At 43.6% G+C, this 23767-nt stretch overlaps 3 protein-coding genes across 5 annotated transcripts; 2 read left to right on the top strand and 1 right to left on the bottom strand.

The window, feature by feature from the left end:
• Window positions 1-267: 267 nt before the first annotated feature.
• On the top strand, window positions 268-13362 carry LOC112892659. The gene is made up of 5 exons (XM_025959792.1): window positions 268-820; window positions 959-1071; window positions 1155-1233; window positions 12890-12981; window positions 13053-13362. The coding sequence occupies exons 1-5, from the start codon at window positions 587-589 to the stop codon at window positions 13360-13362; spliced, it is 828 nt and encodes a 275-aa protein (XP_025815577.1). The 5' UTR covers window positions 268-586.
• LOC112894247 (uncharacterized mitochondrial protein AtMg00810-like) lies at window positions 4035-10840 on the bottom strand. Of its 3 annotated transcripts, none has more exons than XM_025961888.1 (2): window positions 5337-10840; window positions 4035-5246 (listed from the first exon to the last, which is right to left on the bottom strand). In XM_025961888.1, exon 2 carries the CDS (start codon window positions 5136-5138, stop codon window positions 4206-4208), a length of 933 nt encoding a protein of 310 aa, XP_025817673.1. In that variant the 5' UTR covers window positions 5139-5246; window positions 5337-10840; the 3' UTR covers window positions 4035-4205. The 3 variants fall into 3 exon arrangements, with proteins under 3 accessions (XP_025817673.1, XP_025817674.1, XP_025817675.1); XM_025961889.1 differs by having other exon boundaries at window positions 4035-7179; window positions 10372-10840; XM_025961890.1 differs by having other exon boundaries at window positions 4035-6686; window positions 10372-10840.
• Window positions 13363-13526: 164 nt separating the features above from the next.
• On the top strand, window positions 13527-19743 carry LOC112894246 (alpha-glucan water dikinase, chloroplastic-like). The gene is made up of 24 exons (XM_025961886.1): window positions 13527-13541; window positions 13617-13715; window positions 13797-13931; window positions 14035-14126; window positions 14198-14332; window positions 14521-14683; window positions 14817-14906; window positions 15018-15203; window positions 15656-15718; window positions 15787-15849; window positions 15933-15992; window positions 16098-16250; window positions 16384-16467; window positions 16767-16943; window positions 17018-17124; window positions 17255-17468; window positions 17587-17690; window positions 17780-17918; window positions 18030-18155; window positions 18425-18535; window positions 18628-18726; window positions 18885-19151; window positions 19237-19352; window positions 19440-19743. Exons 2-24 carry the CDS (start codon window positions 13662-13664, stop codon window positions 19642-19644), a joined length of 2943 nt encoding a protein of 980 aa, XP_025817671.1. The 5' UTR covers window positions 13527-13541; window positions 13617-13661; the 3' UTR covers window positions 19645-19743.
• Window positions 19744-23767: the final 4024 nt, after the last annotated feature.

Below are 23767 nucleotides of genomic sequence, written 5' to 3'. Positions count from 1 at the left end.
GATGGTGATGATGTTGCGATCCGCGCGTTCTAGCGCATTCGTGTGATGACAAGATTTGTGTCAACACTAGTGATATCTATATGGTAAATATCTTTGTTTTAGTCGTATTTTATGTTTGGAATTTCATATCGGGATTGAAAATTAATCAAGATTTAGACATAGTTACGGATAAGTAGGAGTTGATATAGGCCATAGTCAGAATAGGAGGGTGAGAAACAAACAAAGAAAAAGTACAAGTGGCCCGCCATGCCGGCATATGGAGTGCATGCACGCGATACCATTTCTGGCGGGCCCCTCCGCCTGTTTCTCCTCGCCTCTCCTCGCCGCTTCCCTAATTAACATGCATCATTCTCCTGCAGACTTTAAACACACATGTCATCATTCTGTCGCTCGTCTTGTCCTTCTCCGGTTGAATGATCGAAAGAGAAAGAATAACATATCAAACCAATAAAAAGCAATAACAGTGGCAAGAGCTAGCAGCGAGTCTGAACATCATGGCGGGATCCTGCGCAGCTACGGCGATGTCCGAGAGGTGTATGCAAGGCCTCATACACGCGCCGCGAGATGGCCGCACAAAGTCGCAGCGATGGGCGCTTCTTTCACCTCGCCTCGGTTCTGCATGCCGGCGCTCCGTGTCGTCCCGTTACCACCGACGGCTTGGAGCCGTCTCCTCCACCAGTGTAAGTACGCAATGCCAACAAGTTCCTGGCCAAATAGACTAGAGATACTGGATCATTCTCTTCTTTTATTTATTTCATTTAATTTCTATGTTTTGCAGAACGTTGGGACGTTTGGCCTGGATTACAACTCTGAGCTTCAGGTTTTCCCACGAGTAACAATCATCTGCTGTAAATTAATACGCTTGTATCCAAGAATACACGATTAGGCAATATATTCGTCAGATACTGAACATTATGGATTCGTCTGATGCTATTATGGCATTGCCAATTTACCACAGGTCGCCGTGAATCCTGCACCTGATGGCTCTGTAATCGAGGTCGAGCTCGTGGCGACCAACACCGGCGCCTCATCACTCAGCCTGCACTGGGGTGCACTGCAGCAGGGGAGAAGGTAATGTCAAAGCCAGCTAGCTTCCAGCTGCTTCCTACTGCCACCGGGGGAGAAGGTAACTACGGTACGTGCTCCGCGTGCAGGGAATGGGTGATGCCGTCGAGGAGGCCGGACGGGACAAGGACGTACGAGGACGCCGCTCTAAGGACTCCCTTCAAAAGCGTGAGTCTCTTCTAATAAATCTCACAAGTACCAACCTATATATTGAAGAATAAAAAATGCGCTCATCGTAGGCTGACCGTGGGTCACCTCATTTGCATAAAAAGGCTATATACCTGCGAGACGAAAAAAGTTCGGAGCCACTGGCGCCCGGACGTCCGTCGCTAGGGTCGGACTCTGCTACGTCCGTTTGCTTGCTTAATCGACATCGGAAAAATTCCCGCTACAACATTTATTTATGCTGCATGCAACATCGTGGTTTTCTCCACTTTCTTTGCATCATTGTCGTCATATGGCACATGAGCTCGAGGGGAGTCTTCCCCCCGGCCCTGAACTCCTCCACAGGACATGCTTAGAAGTAAAAATCAGCTAGAACATGATGGATAATCGAGTTCCCACCCACTGAATCATCCATATGCCTGTCATCCCCTCACCTATTGTTTCAAGAAAAAAAAAATTGAAAACAAAGTAATCGCAACATGCAAAATCACTTGCTGCAACTTGCTGCAACATATAGGAGGCTAATACCAATATCCAAACTGACTGACTGCAACATTGAAAAAAGGTAATTCTAACACCTAAATTCACTTGGCGCAATGCAAAAAAAATATCACACCCGATTTTAAGAATAAACATCAAGGAGGTCAAGGATATTGTAAAGAATCAGTTTTATATCAAAATAGAATATAGAAAACGAGCATTGCTATTTAGTCTAGCGTCCTACGGTTGATATAGCACTACCACCTCTGTTACACCCGATTTTAAGGATAAAACCAAATGTACAACTATATGTATGTCCAGATCAGGTTTCGTACATACAGTGACTTCATCAGTGAATAATAAGTAACAGTATCACTAAAAGAGAAATAAACGATTAAAAGACTATCAGAGTTATATAGCTTATACTGCAAATGAAGGCTTCAAACTTCACAGGCAATCGACCGGATGTTACGTACATTTAGAACTCAGTATCATCTTCAAAAGACTTCACAGCAACTTTCTCTTTTAAGCAGCAATTATAACAAGCGTAAGTACACTTATGGTTGGTACTCAGAAAATGTTGGAAATTATATGACATGAAGGCCAAAAGCAAGAAAATACTGACAGGCTTACTGCGATAAGCAATTTTAGTTGGTCAAATTTTATTAGCACTTGATTGTTAAGATATAAGTATATATCAACCCACATTAAAAGAAACAGAAGAGATACAGCAGAAGCATAACGATAACTATAAACATGGTCCACGATTTAGTTCATCTTCAAGTTTATTAATTATGTGAGGGTCCAAACCGCTCTTAACCGTGAGCACGGATGATATATCAGTTTTCACTTTACAGAGGTTGTACACTATACCCACAATTCATGTCTCCCATGTTGCCCGAGATTGCGAGCCTCTTAAACACTTTCAAGGTGAGTGTCTAGGGATTCACCAGTAGGCTATTACAAAGATTTCCTAATTTATGACAATTCGCTAAGATTTCAAGTCAAAGCGGTCATAACTCTTGGAAGACGCCTTAACTAGGACCATATCATAACCTCAAGAGGACTGAGCTATACACCGACGATACAACCCCTCTTGCCCTTTCGGTAAGATTGTTATAAGCTAATGTTTCTAATTAATTAGCCAAGACCTGAGCCATGTAGTACTGTGGTTGCACTGTTTTCCTGGATGGTTCTCCATATTCTGATTAAACATATGATCTAGTGATTAACAACATAAATTATCCAAAAATATGAAGTAAAGCAGGTATATCATTATTTAGGTAACCAACCATATCCCAAGAGTATAAGCAACTAGCATAGCTACCCAATAAGAACATAAAAACCCAGGTGTACAAGAAATGATCATAAAAACTAGGCATATCCTTAATTAGGATCCATCAAAATTAAGACACAAGCATGCATAAAGAAAAGTTGTATTTATTGTGATTATTAGGATAAAAGAATGATTAACAAAATACTTGCCTTTCTTTCAAACAATAGTTGCTCAGAGTCTTCAACTCTTATTGTTATAATTCTCGATCTTCAAAGCTCTAGGATTTCGCTCCTTCTAACATCACACAAGCACAACAACAAACAAACAAACAAGAACAACTAATAACAGATACACCAAATAAAAGGAAAGCTTTAAAAGAATGTACTAAAAGATAAGACCTGTTGCTACGGTCAGTGAGCGCAAAAAACACAGAAAATGGAGCTAGGGTTGAAAAGAAACCACTATAGAAAGATTTATGTTATAAAAGAGAACAAGAGAAGTATAAGCTTCATTTTTTTAATTAGAAAACAAATATGAATAACATTTAAAAAGAAATATCCAAGTTCTAATTAACTCATATTATATTTTGGATTTGTGAAAGCGGAGTAAAACTTAGTCAAATTTTATTTATAATTGTCTATATATAAATTATACTAATTAAACAATTAACACTGAAAGGAACAGGTGAGAGCATCTAAACGCATAACTTTATGATTCGTGTTGAACTAACAAATTATAATTGAAAATATATTTAAGTGGTAATAATTAAGTTAACATTAATTATGAAAATTAGAGTAAACACTTAATTAGATTTTATTTAGAAAACTAGATGAGAGGATATTAATCAAATTAAATTAATATTTAATTTTAAAATAGGAATTATGGTACAACAACACTACCAAACTGGAGCTTACACTAAAACAAGACTAACGCAATAAGAACAGATCGAAACGGATCTAAAACGCGAGAACTATGGCTAAAACAAGGCTGCAGGGACCGGTCACGATTAACTATAGACTACTGCAAGAGCTAGCTAGCTGGGGGGTGACGTGGGGGCCGGTAGGGCGAAGGCGGCGCTAGCTGCAGGAGGCGCGAGTGTAAGCGATGACAGAATGGAATGGATGCAACAACCACACAGGTATTGATGCTTGCCTTGCGGTATATATGAATGTACACAGCTGAAACAGTCAGCCAACAACTGCACTACTAATAAACCTAACTAGTTACACGGAGAGCTAAGAACATGGGCCACCGGTACACATGTACCGCTAACACCCCCCGCAGTGTGAGCGCCGTCGTTGCTGGAGACGCACGTACTGGTTCTGAACTCTTCAAACCTCGTTGGTAGGCCTTTTGTCATAGCATCAGCGAACTGCTGTGTTGTGGGAACGTGCAAGACCTGGCACTGACCGAGAGCCACCTTTTCTCGGACGAAATGAACGTCGAGCTCAATTTGCTTCATTGGTCTATGATGAACTGGATTTGTGCTCAAGTAACATGCAGACACGTTGTCACAGAAGACTACCGTTGCTTTGGCTTGGTTGAATCCAAGTTCTTCTAACACCTGACGAAGCCAGGTGCACTTAGCTACCGCATTTGCGACGCCACGGTACTTGGCTTCCGCACTGGACCTTGACACTGTCGTTTGTCTTTTGGAAGACCAGGAAACCATAGCATCACCAAGAAATATGCAGAACCCAGACGTTGATCTTCTCGTGTCCGGGCAGCCAGCCCAGTCCGCGTCCGAGAACGCCACAAGATCAAGCTTGCTGGAGCGACATAGATGGAGACCAAGGGAGCTTGTGCCACGGATGTACCTAAGGATCCTCTTGACCAGTGCCTGATGATCTGTCGTCGGGGCATGCATGTACAGGCAAGCTTGTTGTACTGCGAACTGAATGTCCGGACGGGTCATCGTCATGTATTGAAGAGCACCAACAATGCTTCGATATGACGATGCATCATCAGCGCTGAGAGTCGTGCCGGAGGCAGCCGAGAGCTTCCCATTGGTGTCCACTGACGTCGAGCACGGGCGACAATCTTGCATGTCTGCACGTTCAAGGATGTCAAGTGCATATTGGTGCTGGTGAAGGAAGAATCCCGAGCTGGAACGCTGCACTTGAATGCAGAGAAAATAGTGAAGAGTCCCCATGTTCTTGAGCTTGAACTCGTTGTTGATTGTCGTCGTGATGTGACGGAGCAGTTCAGTCGATGAAGCTGTGAGAACGGTATTGTCGACATATAGAAGGAGGTATGCCGTCTTATTGCCACAACGAAGAACAAACAGTGAGGTGTCGGATTGGTATTGATGAAGTCGATTGTGGCGAGGAAGGAGGCGAACCGAGTGTACCACGTGCGTGGAGCTTGTTTCAAGCCACAGAGGTTCTTGTTGAGCTTGCACACACGATCGCCGTGAACGGAGTGCACGAAGCTGGCTGGCTGGCGAGTGTAGATGTTCTCGTCGATGAAGCCGTGGAGGAAGGCGTTGTTGACGTCCAACTGGTGCACCAGCCAGGCACAAGAGCTTGCCAATGCCAGGACAGTGCGAACCGTCGCTGATTTGACCACCGGGCAGTATGTTTTACCATAATCGATTCCGGCACGCTGGAAGAATCCGTGAAAGACCCACCGCGCCTTATACCGATCGAGGCTGCCGTCCTCTTTGTATTTGATCCGGAATATCCATTTTCCGCTGATGACGTTGACACCGGACGGCCGGGGAACCAATTCTCAGGTGTTGTTGGCGACGAGAACATTGTACTCAGCCTCCATGGCTGCCCGCCAGTGTGGGTCATGGAGTGCCGCATGGACCGTCTTGAGAATGGGAGAGATGGCCGTCGAGGTGGTCGAGACACCCGCATAGCATGGATTCAGTTTGACGGTGCCGACGCCAGAGCGGGTGGTCATCGGATGGAGAGCCGGAGCGCGGTCGACCGCCGGTGGTGCAGGAGTCGGTGATGGTGATGGAGAACGCGGTGATGACGGTCCAGAAGGATGCACGAGGCCGCCTTTGGGAGACGAGTTTAGTGCACACGAGCCGGAACGTGTTGGTGCAGCTGGAGATGCTGAGGAAGTCGCACTTGTTGGCGCCGCAGGAGCTGGGATGCCGCTGCGAGCTGGTGGACCAGGAACAGGCGGCTGTTGAGCGTGACCTGCCGTCGTTGTAGGATCGGGTGACCAGGGGTTGTAGCCGTGCGGAGATGAGGACGGTGTTACAGCGAACCGGAACGGGAACATGCGCTCGTTGAAGTAGACGTGACGCGAGATAATAACACGCCGGGTTCCCAGATCATAGCACCGGTATCCACGATGTTCCTGCTAGTAGCCAATGAAAACACAAGCCATTGATCGTGAAGCAAGTTTATGACCACTGGTGCCTGTAGTGTTAGGGTAACAGAGGCAGCCGAACACACGAAGGACCGAGTAATCAGGCACTCGCTGGAACAGAAGAAGGAAGGGAGTGTCAAGAGCCTTGGGCTTGCATGGTCGCCAGTTGAAAAGAAAGTTGGAGGTGTGGAGGGCTTCGACCCAGAACTGAGGAGGCAAAGCAGCGTGGAGAAGAAGAACGTGGATGCCGTCGTTTAGGGTTCGAAGTATTCTCTCGGCCTTGCCATTTTGTGGTGAGGTATAAGGGCAGGACAAGCGAAGAACAATCCCGTTCGTGGAGTAGAATGTACGCAGCTTGTGATTGTCAAACTCCCTGCCGTTATCAGACTAAACCGTGAGGATAGGTCGACCAAACTGTGTACGAACATAGGCATGAAAGTGCATCAGAGTATCAGCAACATCCGATTTATTCTTGAGTGGAAATGTCCATACAAAGTGTGTGAAGTCATCAAACAGAGCAAGATAATAATGAAAACCAGTAAAACTTGCAATAGGCGACGTCCAAACATCACAGTGTATAAGTTCAAATGGAGCTACTGTCTTGGAAGTAGAAGATGCAAATGGTAGCCGAACGTGCTTCCAAATCGACAGGCGTGGCAAGTGTGGGACAATTCCTTATTACAAGTGAAAGAAGATGATGAAAGCAAACGCTGAAAAGAGTCACGGCCGGGATGGCCGAGACGCTCATGCCAAAGATCAGCTGTTATTGCAGTAAGGCTGTGAGAGGATGTCGACATCGTCCTGTGGAGAGGGTAGAGGTCGCCATCACTATCACTGCAGAGAATCACTGACTTCGTGTGTGGATCCTTAATAGAGAAACCAAATTTGTCAAATTCAATGGAAATATTGTTGTCTCTAGTTAAGGCATGAACTGAAATCAGATTCTTGATGAGAGCAGGAGATATGAGAACATTATTTAGTAGAAGAGGGGAAGATGTGGTAGAAACAGAACCGGAGCCAGTGTGCGTGATGGGTAGAGCAGACCCATTGCCCACAATGATCCGAGAACAAGAAGAATGAGGGGTTAGAGATGTAAAATTACAAGATCCCGAGGCCATGTGAGACGAGGCTCCTGTGTCAACGAACTAGTCACCACCAGGAGACGAGTTTGGAAGGGAGAGACTCGTCAGGGCAGCAAGCAGTGGTGGATCGAGCTGCAACGTCGTGAATCCATCGGCCAGAGCACTGCTGGCGACGTGAGCTTGCGGTGCACCTGATGGAGGACGTGTGCCGAGGAGGCCGGCGCCGGGACGGGACGCCGGTGGAAAGGGCCACGCCTGCACCATGCCCGTCCATGGGTTGATATTGGGGGAGAACCCTGACTGTGCAGAGGCAGGAGTAGATGTTGAGGAAGACGAGCTGGTAGTGGTCGGCTTCTTCTTCTTCCTTTTCTTGTAGGAGGGCGTCGTGGTGGGCGACTGGGTGGTGTTGCTGGAGAAGGAGCTGCTCGGGATGTCGACTTACCAGGGAGGAACCTGGCTGTCGCGCTGAGCCTGAGCCTGAGTGATGAGGGCATTCTCAGCCTTCAGTTTGTCATTCTCAGCGAGGCGGTGTTCCTCGAGTTGGAGCATGGATCTGGTCTTGTGGAAGGAGGGCAGGCGCTTGCGTAGGGTGATGTGGGGGATGTAGTGATGAAGGCGAGGGTTGAAGCTGCAGATGATGTTCTGGACAAGATCACGGTTGGTGACGGGGGAGTCCAGATCTGCAAGGTGATCGGCCATGGCTTTCATGAGCATGCAGTAGGCGAGCACGGTCATGTCCCCCTCAAGAAAGCTCCTGAACTGAGCATTAAGCTAGACAGCGCGTGAGTTCTTGTTGACATGGAAGATCTCATGACCACCCTGCCAGAGGGAGTAAGCGGAGTCCTCATTGGTGGGACGGAGGCAAGGAGATCCGGGGGCAATGCGGTTGTAAAGCCAGGAAACAATGGTGCAGTCGTTTTGCACCCAATCGGAGTCGCCGGGCGTGGTGGAGCCATCGATGTGGTTGTAGAGGCCGTATTGACTGAAGATGGCGGAGAACGCGCGAGTCCAGACGGTGCAGTTGGCGTCCTTGAGGTCCAACGATGGGAACACGTGACTGGATGTTGATGCCGTGGACGACCACCGGAGAAGCCGGCTCGCTAGTGACGGCAGTGTGTTGGGCAGAGAAGAGCCGGCGTTGGAGTCAGAGTCCGACGAGGAGGATGAGGAGGAGGAGGAGACCATGGCGGCAGCAGCGGGAGGAAGCAAGCGGTGGAGGAGGGAGGCAGCAGAAAATCAGGATCAGAGATCGCCTGATACCATGTAAGCAATGACAAAATGGAATGGATCACAACAATCACACACATATTGGTCCTTGCCTTGCAGTATATATGCATGTACACAGCTGAAACAGTCAGCCAACAACTGCACTACTAACAAACCTAACTAGTTACATGGAGAGGTAAGGAACGTGGGCCACCGGTACACATGTACTGCTAACAGCGAGGGCTCGCGGCAGGGGGCGTGCGGCAGTAGGGTTTGCCACGTGGGCAGCAACGGAACACGTGGGGAGCAGGGGCATAGGGGCTCGGGTGTCCGCAATTTATAGGCGTGGCAGCTGGGCACGCATGGCGCGTACGCCCAGGGGTTGCGGCAGCGGTGATGCTGCATCGTGCAGTGCTAGGACTCGATCATCGGTGTTGCTTGCCGGGCTAGGTCGGGTCCTAGGCAGGCCCGGAGAAGCGTGGCCTAGGAGGATAGCTGGGCTTACCTGGTTGAGGGGTGTGTCGCGGGGAGTCCAAGCTTTCCCCTGCTCAGTTCGGCTTGGTCACAGGAAGGAAGGAAACAAGGAAGGAGAAGAGTATGACGATTGGGGCCCACGGTTGGTTGGAGAGAGGGAGACATGGAGCATTTTAGTGGTGTGCAGAGAAGGGAAAACCAAAAATAGATCCGCTGAGCGGTTTCGGCCGAGGGGAGAAACGGGCCGGGGAGATTAGGCTAAAAAGGAACGAGATGAGCGAGAGACGGGTTGATTGGTGGCAACACATATTATCGTATCTAGTATTTATAACATCAGAGCATTGTCAGGAAACACCGAAATAGAGCCATAGCTCTATTTCGAGCGTTATTTGATCAGTGAGAAAGACTAGAGAACGAGGAACATGATGAGGGCATCTTATGGTGTTGTATACGATAGAGATAAAGGGCGGATAGCGATGAAGCAATTCGGTCTGACGACGATGAGAAGTTGGGATAGAAACATGACCAACGACGTGACCAGCGTGGTGGCCAGGTTCAAGCTTGTGTGTGGTACGGTTCTTGGTGTTTGGACAAATTAGATCCGAAACGGGTTGAATCCATCCAGAGATGAAAAAATAAATGATTTTATTTATCCAGAATACATTTTCAGGATTACAACAAATCTAGAAAAGTTTAGATAAATCTTTTAAACCATAGAAAATATATCCAGAAGAATTCCAAAAATTACGAGGAATACTCTGAAGATAATTTGGGACACTAGGAATCCAAATAAAATACTTGGAATTTGAGAAAAAGATTTTATAACTTTCCAATAAATGGATTTAGCTCTATAAAAAAGAGGATAATTGTCAGAAATATCTGAAAAATTTTCGAAAAATCCTAAAGATGGATGAACACATTGTAAAACATATTCACATCATAAAATTAAATAGTTTAGGGTGTGATAAAAAAATTGATATAACATCCGAACACATGAGTTGCAACGTAAAAAAGGCTAACCTCAAAAACAAAACTCAATTGATGCAACACTTGTAATCATCAATTGCAACATCTAAAAGTCACAAATTGCAACACCCATACACATAGGCTAGAAGATCAAAAGGAAGTAGCCTCAACCTCAAAACTCATTCGATGAAACACTTAGAATAATTAATTGCAACATCTAAAATAAAAAATTGCAACATCTAAAAAAATCCCAATAAGGAGAAATAGTAATAAAATATCATCGACCAGCTAGTGCAAAATCACCGAGAGATGGGTTCATCCGATGCTCACCAACTCTGGTTCCCGTCGAGGCTAGCGGCTAACTAGCCTCCTCGATGAACAGGAGCCCTCGATTGATGCGCATCCAGCTAGGAGTAGGTCAGTGAGGTTGCTGGGGTGGAGGAATAGACGAGGAGCAACCGCCTAGTATCGAGTGTGAGACACCCTTAATGATGAGACAACACCAACATACGTGCAGTGGCACTTGCAAGAGCTAGAGGCGAAGACGAGGGAGATGAGCTTCTGGGAGGGGTAACTGGTGTTGTTCTTCCCACCGGCCTAATTGATGAGAGCGAGGATGTGTGGCTGTGTGGCAGCAGCAACTACACGTAGAGTGGTGCCGGCGTGAGGGCAGGAGCAGCATGCGGCTCAACGGCCGGCGGCCATGATGGGGATTCATGGAGGATGCGAGAAAAGAGAGGAGGGAGGGAGAGAGGAAAGCTTGGAGAGAGAGATGAGATGTAGGGATCAGGAGAGTGGATAGAAATACGATGGAGAATTTGTGGAGCTATGCAATGCCACATGTCCATCCGTTTTTTCTCAGACTTCGGATGACTGATCTGTAGCATTACCAAAAAAAGTTTCCTATCACATTAGCAACCCACCAAGGAAACTTCCAATATTATAATCATCTCTCGTCTTCTAGGATGACCTGCTATAATCCTTCTCCCAATATCGGGAAGCACCTATAGTATCCAACTCGCACATGTCATCTCTGGTCGTCTAGGAGGACCAACAAAACAAAATAGACAACCAGGTTCTACATCATGGTATGGAACCGGCAATAGTAGGCTAGGAAAAATGGTTGAAGAAGCTTTAACACTTAATAGGCACTAGAGGGGTGAAACGAGGCATTAGCTAGTGAACTCAACTCCAGAGATGCAAATTAAACTCAGACAACAATGATTCTAAGAATGAAATAGAGGAAAGGAGGCATCATATGCACGCAAGGGTCAAGAGCAAGGTGTTTGGCAGCTTGAGATGGGAAGAGGCAAAGCTGAGAGGACATCACAAAGAGGAGAGTCGCTAATTGGTGACTTACTCCTACCTAGCAAAAGTGATTCAGGCAACAGCACCATGAGGCCTTCCTACTTCGTAGTCCACGCTTTCTAGTGACACTGTTTTCCATGGTGCAGATTGAAGAAATTAAAACAAATCATCTCTGAACGCAATTCTTTTCCATAAAAACAAAGGTTTCAATACCAATGTTCGAATTATCAACATAGAAAGTCAACCTACCAACATAGATTTTTACAACATGAAGTTTCATATTTCTACTAGAAAAGATCAACTTGTTAGTATTATCACTACTACAGACACTCTCGTTAGTGCCAGCTTAACTCTCATCCGTGCCAGTGTCACAAGCCTACACAGATAACTGGCTATCGATGCCGGACCTTTGTAAGACGCATTCAGTAGGATACTATATCTGTCCCAACCATTTCTTAGTATTGGTACAGATTTGATCATTTTGTTGCCATTGCTTTTAGGGTACAAGTATTAGTGTATCCTTACCGGCCATGTTATTGGTCCAGTAAGGATATTAGGGTATCCCTACAGGTGCTAATCTATATGCCGGGCAGCCGGAAGTGTGACTATTTGTTGGTCCAAAAAATTACAAATTTTAGATTCCTTTATATTTATGCTTGGCCTAAAAAGCAATACAAAATGGTTTGTTGCTTTTATGACTCAGATCAAAATTCAGAGGTTGCAGGGATGAAATCTTAAACTTCAAAGAGGAAGACATAGACTCAATGTTAAAATGTAGGAAGTAACTACACATATATTGGGTTACGCATCCTCCTTGAAGAAATTTAAATGTAGATATGTTCTCATAATTGGCAGTTTGGCACAGAACAAAAAAGGGCTACAACATTGGCATATTGGCCGCAAGGCTACAATATTTCAAGCACACAAACATAATATATAATGCATAAGAAGTCAAAGATGGTGTGTCAAAGGTTGAGGAGAGGAAGAAGAGGCTGTGATCTCCGCTATTATTAGTCATATTTCCATTGGACATCTGCTTATCTACATAATATATAATGCACCACTTGAAAAGCATTCGCAACTAAAATTAAAATTCGTCATTGTCATCTACTTACCTAGATATTGTCAATAAACAACGAACTGATCTCTGCAATAAAACTATGATGGTGAACAGACCATCACAAAAGCTCCAAATATGATTAAAAAATGACATCTATTACAAGAAGCAAAATAAAATTAAGCAACCCTAAGCATTATATTAAGCATCATCCATCCATATGCGTCGTGTGATGTATAGGCTGGGACACTGGAATAGTGTTTACTCAGTTATCTAAAAAATATTTGTGCAATAACAGAGTGATATTTTGCAACAGCAGACAACATCGAAAAGACCTGTATGTTTAAAGCATTACAATAAAAGCATATAAGCTAAAAGTTGAGGCATCATTTTAGTATGTGTTTTGCCAAATGTTAGTACCAAAAAACATTAAGTTAATTCTTTTTTCTAATAAATTTATTGACCTCTTCTCCCTGATTCCAGTCAGGTTCGAACTCTACAATAAAAATAGAGATAGATGATCCAGCTGTGGACTCCATTGAGTTTCTCGTGGTTGATGAGGCACAAAACAAATGGTCAGTATTGTACTCAGAATCAGGTTTCATCTCTACCATTTTATCATTTGACCTGGATACCCTTCATATAGGTTTAAAAACAATGGCAAGAACTTCGAAATTCATCTCCGAACAACAGATCAACATGAGGAAGAGCGTTTTGCTTCAACAAAAACAAGAGGACCCTCATCAGCAGGAAGGATTGTGCGCAAAAACAGAGACATCATGCAGTTCCTTAGTAAACCAGCATCCAGTCAAGTAAATGGCTTTGTAGAAGCTGGGCCAAAGCGTCCTACAGTTCTTGATCTTTTCTTGAAGTCACTACAGGACAAAAATGATTGGGAAGTCCTCTGCAAAAAGTTCTTCAAACTGGGAGACGATGAGATTTTGGTCAGTCTCTAAAAATATGTGTGCCTTATTTTATGCTTCATGTCAACTCTTTCAAAATGTAAACTACTTTATATATTCTGAAGGTTTTGTTATTGGAGAAACAAGGTAGAACCAAAGTTCAATTGGCCACAAACTATGCAGAGCCACTTATTCTCCATTGGGCATTGGCGAAGAAGGCCGGCGAGTGGAAGGTAACAATAAATGTGTTGCACTAAGATTAATAAGATAAACAGCCAGACTAACATGCTACTTTTCTATGCACCTAGGCACCTCCTGCAGGCATATTGCCTCCCGGCTCAACATTGCTTGAAATGGCATGTGAGAGCTCCTTCGCTGAAGCAACATTAGATGGTTTGCACTACAAGGTAATAATTACCCTTGTAGTCATAATTGTTACTTAATCCTATTATACAATTCATCTCATCTCACCACCCCTTTTTACTAAGGTATTGGAGATAGAGCTTCATGGAGACAGCTACAGGGGGATGCCCTTTGTTCTCCGGTCCAATGAAACGTGGATAAAAAATAATACGTCTGATTTCTACCTTGACTTTAGCCGACAGGTTACTACGAGCACAGAGGTGATTTTCACCCAACACTTACCACATATTTTCAAAATCAATATACCAAAGATTATTGTCTTTGCTATGTTTAAAAAATCTAATACTTGCTCTGTAACTGAAGGATGGCACTGCTGGAGGTAAAGGGACGGCAAAAGCTTTCCTGGAAACAATAGCTGATCTAGAGGAGGATGCCCAACGATCTCTTATGCATAGGTAAAGAAGTACAAACATAGTAATATGGCTAGTTTTACTTCCCTAATTCAATAAACTACACTCATCGGTAGATTCAATATTGCTGCTGATCTGGTTGAACAAGCAAAAGATGCTGGAAAATTTGGTCTTTCTGGACTATTTGTTTGGATGAGATTCATGGCTACTAGGCAACTTATATGGAACAAGAACTATAACGTGAAACCACGGTATGCACTTGTTCATACTTAGCATTATTGAAATTAATCATATTGGTTTATCCATTTGCAGGAGTTATTATCATATGACAATAACCCCTGCAAATGGATAAACCAATATGGTTCATTTGAATAATGCTAAGTATTGCATTAGTGGAACCAAAGTACTCAATGAATCTTAAAAGTTTGTAATAATGCAGCGAAATCAGCCAAGCGCAAGATAGGTTCACAGATCTACTTCAAAATCTGTACAAATCATATCCACAGTACAGAGAGATGATAAGGATGATTATGTCAGCTGTTGGTCGAGGAGGTGAAGGTGATGTTGGTCAGCGTATCCGTGATGAGATCTTAGTAATACAGGCAAGTTGTCTACACATAATCAACTCACTTGAGCTTCCATTAGGTTTTACTTGCTTAGCTACTAGATAAGAGTCAAAACAGACATGAGAAATGGTTTCGGCTGTCCATGAGAACATTATTGTTGGTTTTGCAGAGAAACAATAATTGCATGGGTGGAATGATGGAAGAATGGCATCAGAAACTACACAATAATACAAGCCCAGATGATGTGGTCATTTGCCAGGTAAGTGTTCCAATTGTTCGTCCGATGGACTATCTAAATAATGACCTTGACATCAAAGTTTATTGGTTCCCTCCATCATTTCCTTAAAAAAATATTTTTTCTACTTTGCAGGCACTGATGGACTATCTAAATAGTGACCTTGACATCAAAGTTTATTGGGACACACTGAACAAAAATGGCATAACAAAGGAACGCCTATTGAACTATGACCACCCTATTCATTCAGAACCAAATTTGAAGAGTGACCAAAAGGCAGGTCTACTCCGTGACTTAGCAAACTACATGAGAAGCCTAAAGGTTAGATTCATTTAACATAGACAATAGAAATGTGGAGCACATACTAGGTGAAATGTGACTTTTCTTGTCATTATCCATTGACTAATTAAATCTATGGTTTTGGATATTAAGTATTCCTTCATCTCATTGGAAAAAATGCACATACAAAACAGTGAATTTATATATGGAAATGCCATGTTATCCTGACATATCGTAATATTTTCATGTGAAATTAACTGATTAGGCCATCAAATATCACAGGCTGTGGAGCACATACTAGGTGAAATGTGACCTTTCTTGTCATTATCCATTGACTAATTAAATCTATGGTTTTGGATATTAAGTATCCCTTCATCTCATTGGAAAAAATGCACATACAAAACAGTGAATTTATATATGGAAATGCCATGTTATCCTGACATATCGTAATATTTTCATGTGAAATTAACTGATTAGGCCATCAAATATCACAGGCTGTTCACTCTGGTGCTGATCTAGAATCTGCTATAGGAACATGCACAGGGTACAGGACAGAGGTACCACAGATAAATTTTAACCAAAATCTATGGTCATATTAAACATATAGCTGTAATTTAATTTACAGGGCGAAGGTTTCATGGTTGGTGTCAAGGTCAACCCTGTGAATGGATTACCATCTGGGTATCAAGTAATTATGCTCAAAGCTTCTCTTCTGCAGATGCAATGCCTATAAGAAACAATCTTATTTCTTTCTATTCATTATCTGAGCAGGAGTTGCTTAAGTTTGTCCTTGACCATCTCGAGGACAAATCAGTGGAAGCACTTGTTGAGGTAACATTACTTTTCCAGACTCCTTTGCATCAAAATCTATATCATACCTTTGGCATTAGGCAGTATATAAATGATTTTTAACTACATTCAATGGATAACTTACAGGGTTTGCTGGAGGCACGAGCTGAAGTTCGTCCTTTACTGTGTGGGTCACAAGAACGCTTGAAGGACCTAATCTTTCTAGACATCGCCCTTGACTCCACTGTTAGGATAGCAGTTGAAAGGTCCTATGAGCAACTTAAAAATGCAGCACCTGAGGTTAATGAAATAAATATGAATGACTACCATGTTATTGAGTAGATATTCTTTATTTAGTCATCTAAAAATGCCCACGCTCAACAACTTCTTTTAAAAGAATACTTACTGGCATGCATCATTTCTTGTTATCTAGAAAATCATGTACTTCATCAGTCTGGTACTTGAAAACCTTGCTTTGTCCATCGAAGACAATGAGAACCTCCTTTGCTGCTTAAAGGTACAATTCCAACCAGTACATAACTCATGCTAAAAATCATTTTCATTTGCAAAGATTGTTATTTGCACTATCATCACTAAGCTATGATGGATCAAATTCTTGTATTGTTCCCTTGTCAAAATAAAAAAGATAGAATACTTTCTTGTATTTGTTATTTCTTGTTGTACAGAAAGGCATTAAGTTAACAAGCCTGTATTATAATTGATTTTGTAGTAAAATAAATGGCATCAAACAAAATGTTTTGGTGTTTGTTTTGTGGTCTTGCTGGATATGACCATGTTCTTGCTTCTTTGATGAAGGGGTGGAACCATGCACTCTCAATGGCAAAAAACTCTGATGACCAATGGGCATTGTATGCTAAAGCACACCTTGATAGAACTAGACTTGCACTTGTAACCAAGGGAGAAGAATACCATCATATCCTTCAGCCTTCAGCTGAATACCTTGGCTCCCTGCTTGGAGTTGAACAATGGACTGTAAGTGCTGCATTAAACATTAATTCATCTTTTGACTTATTCTGTACATACTTGTATTAAAAATTATTTTACAGGTAAATATATTTACAGAAGAAATTATCCGTAGTGGGTCAGCAGCTTCACTGTCTCTACTTCTAAATCATCTTGACCCTGTTTTGAGGAATATTACAAATCTAGGAAGGTAAACACATCAGTTCATATTCAAATGTTTTATGAAATGATACTAGTTGCAAAGATTTTTTGGAAGCATGCAGAAAAGGCTCATGTAACCTAAGCATACTCTGTAGCTAACATCTCTCCTACTTTGACAGTTGGCAAATAATAAGCCCAGTTGAAGTCATAGGTTATGTGACTGTGGTCGATGAATTGCTCACTGTTCAAAATAAATCTTATGGTAAACCAACAGTTTTGGTTGCAAATTCTGTCAAGGGAGAGGAGGAAATACCTGATGGCGTTGTTGCTGTCCTTACACCAGACATGCCGGATGTCCTGTCACATGTTTCTGTTCGAGCAAGGAATAGCAAGGTCTTCTCTCATTTCAACCACACCGTTGATATTGATAAAACTGTTTTCTATCTTGATACCTTTATCAAACTTTATGCATATACTATTAAACAACTATAGCATTTTATTGGCTATGAAGGTATTGTTTGCAACATGCTTTGATCCAGAGATTTTGTCTGAACTTCAACGAAATGATGGGAAGTTAATTTCAGTAAAGCCTAGTACTACTGATATAAGCTACAGGTAAAATCATTAATACGCTCCATTGTAACAATATACAACAACAATGAAATTAACCTATGAAGTCTAATATGTATCTTTCTAAATGTCAGAGAGATAGCAGAGAGCGAACTTCTGGATGCAAATTCCCCAACAGCAGAAGATAATAAATCAGGACCATCAATTTCACTAGCGAAAAAGCAATTTACTGGGAAATATGCAATATGTGCTGATGAATTTTCTGATGAAATGGTTATTACTTGTACATTATTAAACCTCATTTACATAACAGGACTTGACATGAAGCTGGCTGGTATTCTATTCTTGCCCATCTGAAGCATAGTTATGCCTTCTACACGTTAGGTTGGAGCTAAATCACGGAACATAGCATACCTAAAAGGAAAAGTACCTCCATCTGTTGGCGTCCCAACGTCAGTTGCACTTCCATTTGGAACCTTTGAAACAGTTTTGTCTGATAAGATGAACAAGGTTGGTAACATTTAATATGTGCCTTTTGTAATGATAGCAATGATTGGTATGTATTATACTAGCTAGATTGTTCTTCTCGAAACATATTTTTCGACTTTCCTAACTCAGACCAAAGAAAAAATTGATCTGTAGCATCATGTTTCGTAACCAAAGGCTTACTTGTACTACACAGCTTAAAAAAATTCTCAGTTTATTATATCATTTGTGAGACACTCTTGAATTGTTGTTTACATCTAATGTGTTTATGGTTATTTATTTCTGATCGACAGGATGTAGCTCAGAATGTAAGGCATCTAAAGGAAAAACTCAGTCATGGGGAATTTAGTGCTCTCCAGGAAATCCGACATGCTCTTCTAGAGCTGGTAGCTCCTACTGATTTGGTAGGATACAATATTGTAGTAAAATCCTATTTGCTGCAGTTATTTTTTCAGTTAGCAAGTCTAATTTCTTAATCTCATCAATTATGTTTCAGGTGAAAGAGCTTAAGGAGAAGATGCAAGGTTCTCGAATGCCCTGGCCAGGGGATGAAGGTCAACAACGTTGGGAACAAGCTTGGATGGCAATTAAAAAGGTTGGCATCCAAACCAGCCTGTCCCTCCCCCACCCCACACCCCTCCCCAACTCACCCACAAAAGCCACCGCACAAATAGGTTATGTAATAATTCACCATGGACAATTGTAGCAATTTATAGTTGGTACTAAAGAAATGTTATGGTAAATACTGTGCAGGTTTGGGCCTCAAAATGGAATGAGCGAGCATACTTCAACACTCGTAAAGTGAAGCTTGATCATGCTTACCTATCCATGGCTGTTCTTGTGCAAGAAATTGTTAGTGCAGACTATGCCTTTGTGATACACACCATTAACCCATCGTCTGGAGATCGTTCAGAGATATATGCTGAAGTTGTAAAAGGCCTTGGGGAGACCCTTGTAGGAGCCTATCCTGGTCGTGCCTTGAGCTTTGTTTGCAACAAGGATGATCTCAACTCTCCCAAGGTAGATGTATCGTGTCAGCTGGCACTTTTCCATTGTTTATCTAAAGTGAAGGCCGAACTGAGTCCACTAGGTGCACATGTTACAGGTATTGGGTTATCCAAGCAAGCCAATTGGTCTCTTCATAAAGCAATCAATCATCTTTCGTTCTGACTCAAATGGAGAGGATTTAGAAGGCTATGCTGGGGCTGGCCTTTATGATAGGTAACTGAAATTATTTTATAGTACATGACTATATGTTTAAAATTTGGAATGAAGTGGTAGCTACTATGTTATGCTTCTTACCTGCAGTGTGCCTATGGACATGGAAGAAGAAGTGGTTCTTGATTACACAACTGATCGCCTTATCACAGATTATAGTTTCCGTAACACAATCCTGTCGACCATTGCTCATACTGGATATGCAATTGAGGACCTCTTTGGGTCTCCACAGGACATTGAAGGAGTGGTGAAGGATGGGAAGATATTTGTAGTCCAGACGAGACCACAAATGTGACTTGAATATGTCTAGCTTACAAAGAAATCTCACGGATGTGGGCCGGAGGCATCAGTCCTATAATTGTTTCAGTTTCTTGCTTATATTCAGTATAGAATGTTGAAGCCCATAAAGATTGCTACCAAAAATAACACAATTTAGTGATTCACCATTCCGGTGGTACCAATAATTCAACATTCAATAAATGGTCAGTATGTCTTTATGGTACTTTTACCGTAAATAGAAAGTTAGCAAAGTAGTAAGGATCTGGCTAACGTACGGCCAGTCGTACGTTAGGTCCACCGTACGGCCGCTCCTTTTAGGTGAATTCCGTAATCACCATTTCCTATTTTGGCAGTTTTTCCACTCCGCTCAACTTCCGCGTCATGGTTAGAATACACGAATTCAAATAAAAAAATAACGTAGTTTTAATATCGGTGTCCAAATCAAAATCCGATGACCTAGTTGTATTCGTTTCAATAAGAGCTTCAAAACAAGATCCCACACCGCTATATTTCATAGATATATTTTTCATGTGAGAAAATGCTTTTTAGTGTATTCTAATTTGCTTATAAATTTTGCAAAAGTTGCCCATCATTTTACAAAATATTGCTTGACTCGTCTGAATTGAGTTAAGTGGATATTGATGTTGATATTTAGAAGATAAATGTATGATGTGATTAGAGGATGATGGCAAACAATTGTGTTGGGGTAGGTGGATGTGTCGGTGTTTTACCGGCTGCCCACCGAGGGGTATATCTGAGGTGGTAAGTTTAGGTGAGGAGACGCCGAGATCAGGAACTTGAAGGTGCAAGGAACACAAGATCTAGATAGGTTCGGGCCGCGAGGTGTGTAAAACCCTACGTCCTGTATGTTGATTTGTATTGCCTTGGGTGTTGATATTATATTTTGAGGGGGTCTCTGCCCCCTTATATATCCGGGAGGACAGGGTTACATGAATCCTAGTCCCATACTAGCCAAGGAATCGTACCCGAGTACAACTCAAGTAGTTTCCTTCTGTACCGACTAGTGCTACTCTCATACGAGTAGAGAACAACATAAATAAGAGATAAAACAAGCCTTATCTTCTAATCCTGTTTGAACTATGTTATGTACACAGTCCCATAGCCCCGGGTCTGACAAGCCCCCTAGCTCTTCGTAGCTGAGTACTGCAGGCTTCTCGAGTACTTTTCGAAGTCGTCTTCGGCTTGTTTTGACGCTCCGTCTTGAAGTTCTTCTTCGAGTACTTTCTTGGCTGCATCGAAGCTATGAGGTGCTCATGCCCCAAATTATTTCTTCGGTATGGTGTGCGATTGAACAATCGCACTCCATATGGAGTAGCCCCCCGAGCCTTAGGTTGAATCGGAGAATCAGGCTGAGGGTCACATTAGTCTTGAATCTTCCTTACTTACTTTTTAAATAAATTCAAAAAAATAAGTAGTCGATGCCACGTATCCCGCAGCCCCCGAGCCTTGAATTCAAATCTCACAGGTTTGGAAATAAGGATCCAAAGGTCGTGGCATGCAGTGAAAAAATGTTCCCATGATAAATAATTAGTGTGATGGTACGAATGATGGAAGTTAGATATGGAATTTGAAAACCCCCTTTTTTCAGGACAATTAACCTTGAAATAATGATTAATCAAATATTTTATCTAAAAAGTCCAACAAACGACCCCTCATCTTCCGAATATTCTCTAAAACGACTCTTGAACTTCGAAACAGTAAAACTGTATCCTGCCGCTGGCTATTTAACCTCACGGTAACACCAAGTAAAATCCGTGCTTCCAAACTTCAATCCGCCAAGAAATTTCCAAATCCCCAATCAAATCCGCGCTCCACCTTCACCCCCTTGGAGAGCCCCAACCTAGCCAAATCTATTTGCCCCTTTCTCCGCAGCCCCCGAGCAACTCGTGGCGAGCAGATCTAGAAATGGCGCCCAAGAGATCCAACGAGAAGGATGGGAAGGGGAAGGAGTCGCAGCCGCCGTCTGGGGAATGGACTCATAGTAAGTGCTCCAACAATGATCTCATGAAACTTGTTTCTGAGGGTTTGCTTCAAGAAAAAAGTCTTATCAACTGGCGTCCCTCTTTTCGCGAACCTCTTCCCATGGAAAATATAGACGAAATCATCACATTTTACCATTTTGCCGAACGGGGTTTGGCCCTCCCCTCTTGCTCTTTCTTCCAAGGCCTTCTTTATTTCTATGGGCTTGAGCTCCATCATCTCAACCCGAATTCCATTTGCCACATTGCTGTGACACTCAGGTATTTAGCATTGAAACACCCTAGATTTTAGCACGAAGTTGTATGCAAAATGTGGTAAGTGTGTGTTGAAAAATTTAAATGTTAAGGGAAAAGGGTTGTTTATATAATTATATTTTAATAAAGGTCCTTTAGTGCTAAATGGGTAAGCATGGAGGGTAGAATTTAAATGTATGAGGGTTGTTTTGCAAAGTCAAAAACTTGTGTTTAAATCACAAATTTAGATGAAACTACACATAGGATATATATGTGGTGTAGTTTTAAAATAGGATTTATGTAAAGTTTGGAAATCTTGTTAAGTTTCAAATTAATTACACATCCTTAGCTCTTCTGCAAATAAGCCTTAAAGAAATGTTGTACATTTTGAAAAACCATACACTTTTGCTTTTGGGCCCACCTCCATTTGAGCTCTGGTTTGAAAGTTATTTAAGCATTATAGTAGAATCCCTATCTTTTCTGGAAATTACAACCGGGTCCCTCTTCATCTACCTCTCTCCCCCTCTCCTCTGTTTTCCTCTGCCGCACGCCGCCGCCACTGTCCCGGCCATGTGCGCTGCCCCTGCCGCCCCAACACCGCTCTGCGCCTGTCCACGTGTCGCCCAGCCTCTACCCCGCCGCTTCCCGACCTTGCGCTGGCTTTTCCCTGCCGCGACACGCCGCTCAATTGCCTGCCCGAGCCGTGCTTTGCTGCCGCTCACCGTCGCAGTGACTCCAGCGCCACCTCCTGCTCCTGGCGATTCCACGCGTCATTACCCCGCCTTGCCGCCGCCCTCTCGACCCCGTGCTGGCCCGCCCTTGCATCCTCCACGTCGCATTGCCTCTGCCCGAGCTTCGCCGCGGTCGCCACGCACGCCGCCGGAGTGCCAGCTCCTGCTTGCGCACAGGCACACCCTCTTCTGGACCCCGAGCGCTTCCTCTAGCTTCTCTAGCACACACCGTGGCATTTACACACCTCTTGTTCACTCAATTTTCCCTGCTCCGATCATCTCCCGTCACCCAATCCCCGCCGCCGTCCTTGGTCACCGTCGGCAGACCCACCACCGCTCCCCAATCCCGAGCCAGTGCACCAACAGCATTGCCGTGACCCACTGCAGCTCATTGAGCAAACCAATCTCAGTTTTCTCCACCAGAACTGCCGGACCACAGCACCGGCGGGCCCCTTTCCTCCCCCGCCGCTTGGCCTTCTGCCGACCAGCCGGTACAGAGCCTCCCCACCCCGGCCAAAGGCATCATCAGCACCACATCATCCTTCGGAAGCGATTCCACCCCTCCTTCACCACCCACCGTCGCCCTAGCCCATAGAACGCCGGCCGCCATCACCGCCGGTAAGAGCTCGAGGTCCACCCTGCCGTCGATCGCCACTCTCTGACCCGTTTCCGACCAAATTAAGTTGGGGGAAAGCATCCCTGTACTTCCCCGGTGCTCATGCGCACCTTGTTTCCCCATGTTCGCCGGCCCCTCGCTGGGAACGACGACGCGCGGCCACGGCCACCGCCATCTCTCATCGCCGGCCGTGCTCCGCCACTGCACCTCGAGCACATCACCCCCCAGCGTGTTTAGTAGCTCGTGTAGGTCGTGTAGCACCTATCCCTCCCGACCCAGGACCTCGCCGCCGGCGAGAATGCCGTAGACAGAGATGCCGAACGCCGTCGAGAGCTGGCAAGGGCACATCTGTGATATCTTTTTCGGTTCTGAGGGCCTAAGTGCTAGAACCCGAGGACCCCAGTGTGAAACCTTTTTATTATTTCATGTGAGCAAGGCTGCTGACTTGTAAAATTCGTAGGAAATTGTAGGAAATTCCAAAAATTGTCAAACCAGTTTTATTAGAACCTAGAGATCAAAATCTACAGCTTTTATAATTGAAGTTTGGTTTGAAACTAA

Source organism: Panicum hallii, chromosome 5, assembly GCF_002211085.1.
Source record: "Panicum hallii strain FIL2 chromosome 5, PHallii_v3.1, whole genome shotgun sequence".
In the NCBI taxonomy this organism is placed as follows: domain Eukaryota; kingdom Viridiplantae; phylum Streptophyta; class Magnoliopsida; order Poales; family Poaceae; genus Panicum; species Panicum hallii.
The sequence above is the reverse complement of the archived record's forward strand: the minus strand, read 5'-3'. Positions and strand labels throughout refer to the sequence as shown.

Bases quoted from the DNA above. Each gene is read 5' to 3' on its own strand.
- LOC112892659 (XM_025959792.1), top strand. From the start codon at position 587: ATGGGCGCTTCTTTCACCTCGCCTCGGTTCTGCATGCCGGCGCTCCGT. The intron at 821-958 runs GTTTTCCCACGA...AATTTACCACAG, and splicing joins ATTACAACTCTGAGCTTCAG to GTCGCCGTGAATCCTGCACC. The intron at 1,072-1,154 runs GTAATGTCAAAG...CTCCGCGTGCAG, and splicing joins GCACTGCAGCAGGGGAGAAG to GGAATGGGTGATGCCGTCGA.
- LOC112894247 (XM_025961888.1), bottom strand. From the start codon at position 5,138: ATGGGGACTCTTCACTATTTTCTCTGCATTCAAGTGCAGCGTTCCAGC.
- LOC112894246 (XM_025961886.1), top strand. From the start codon at position 13,662: ATGGCATGTGAGAGCTCCTTCGCTGAAGCAACATTAGATGGTTTGCAC. The intron at 13,932-14,034 runs GTGATTTTCACC...CTGTAACTGAAG, and splicing joins AGGTTACTACGAGCACAGAG to GATGGCACTGCTGGAGGTAA. The intron at 17,691-17,779 runs GTAAAATCATTA...TCTAAATGTCAG, and splicing joins ACTACTGATATAAGCTACAG to AGAGATAGCAGAGAGCGAAC.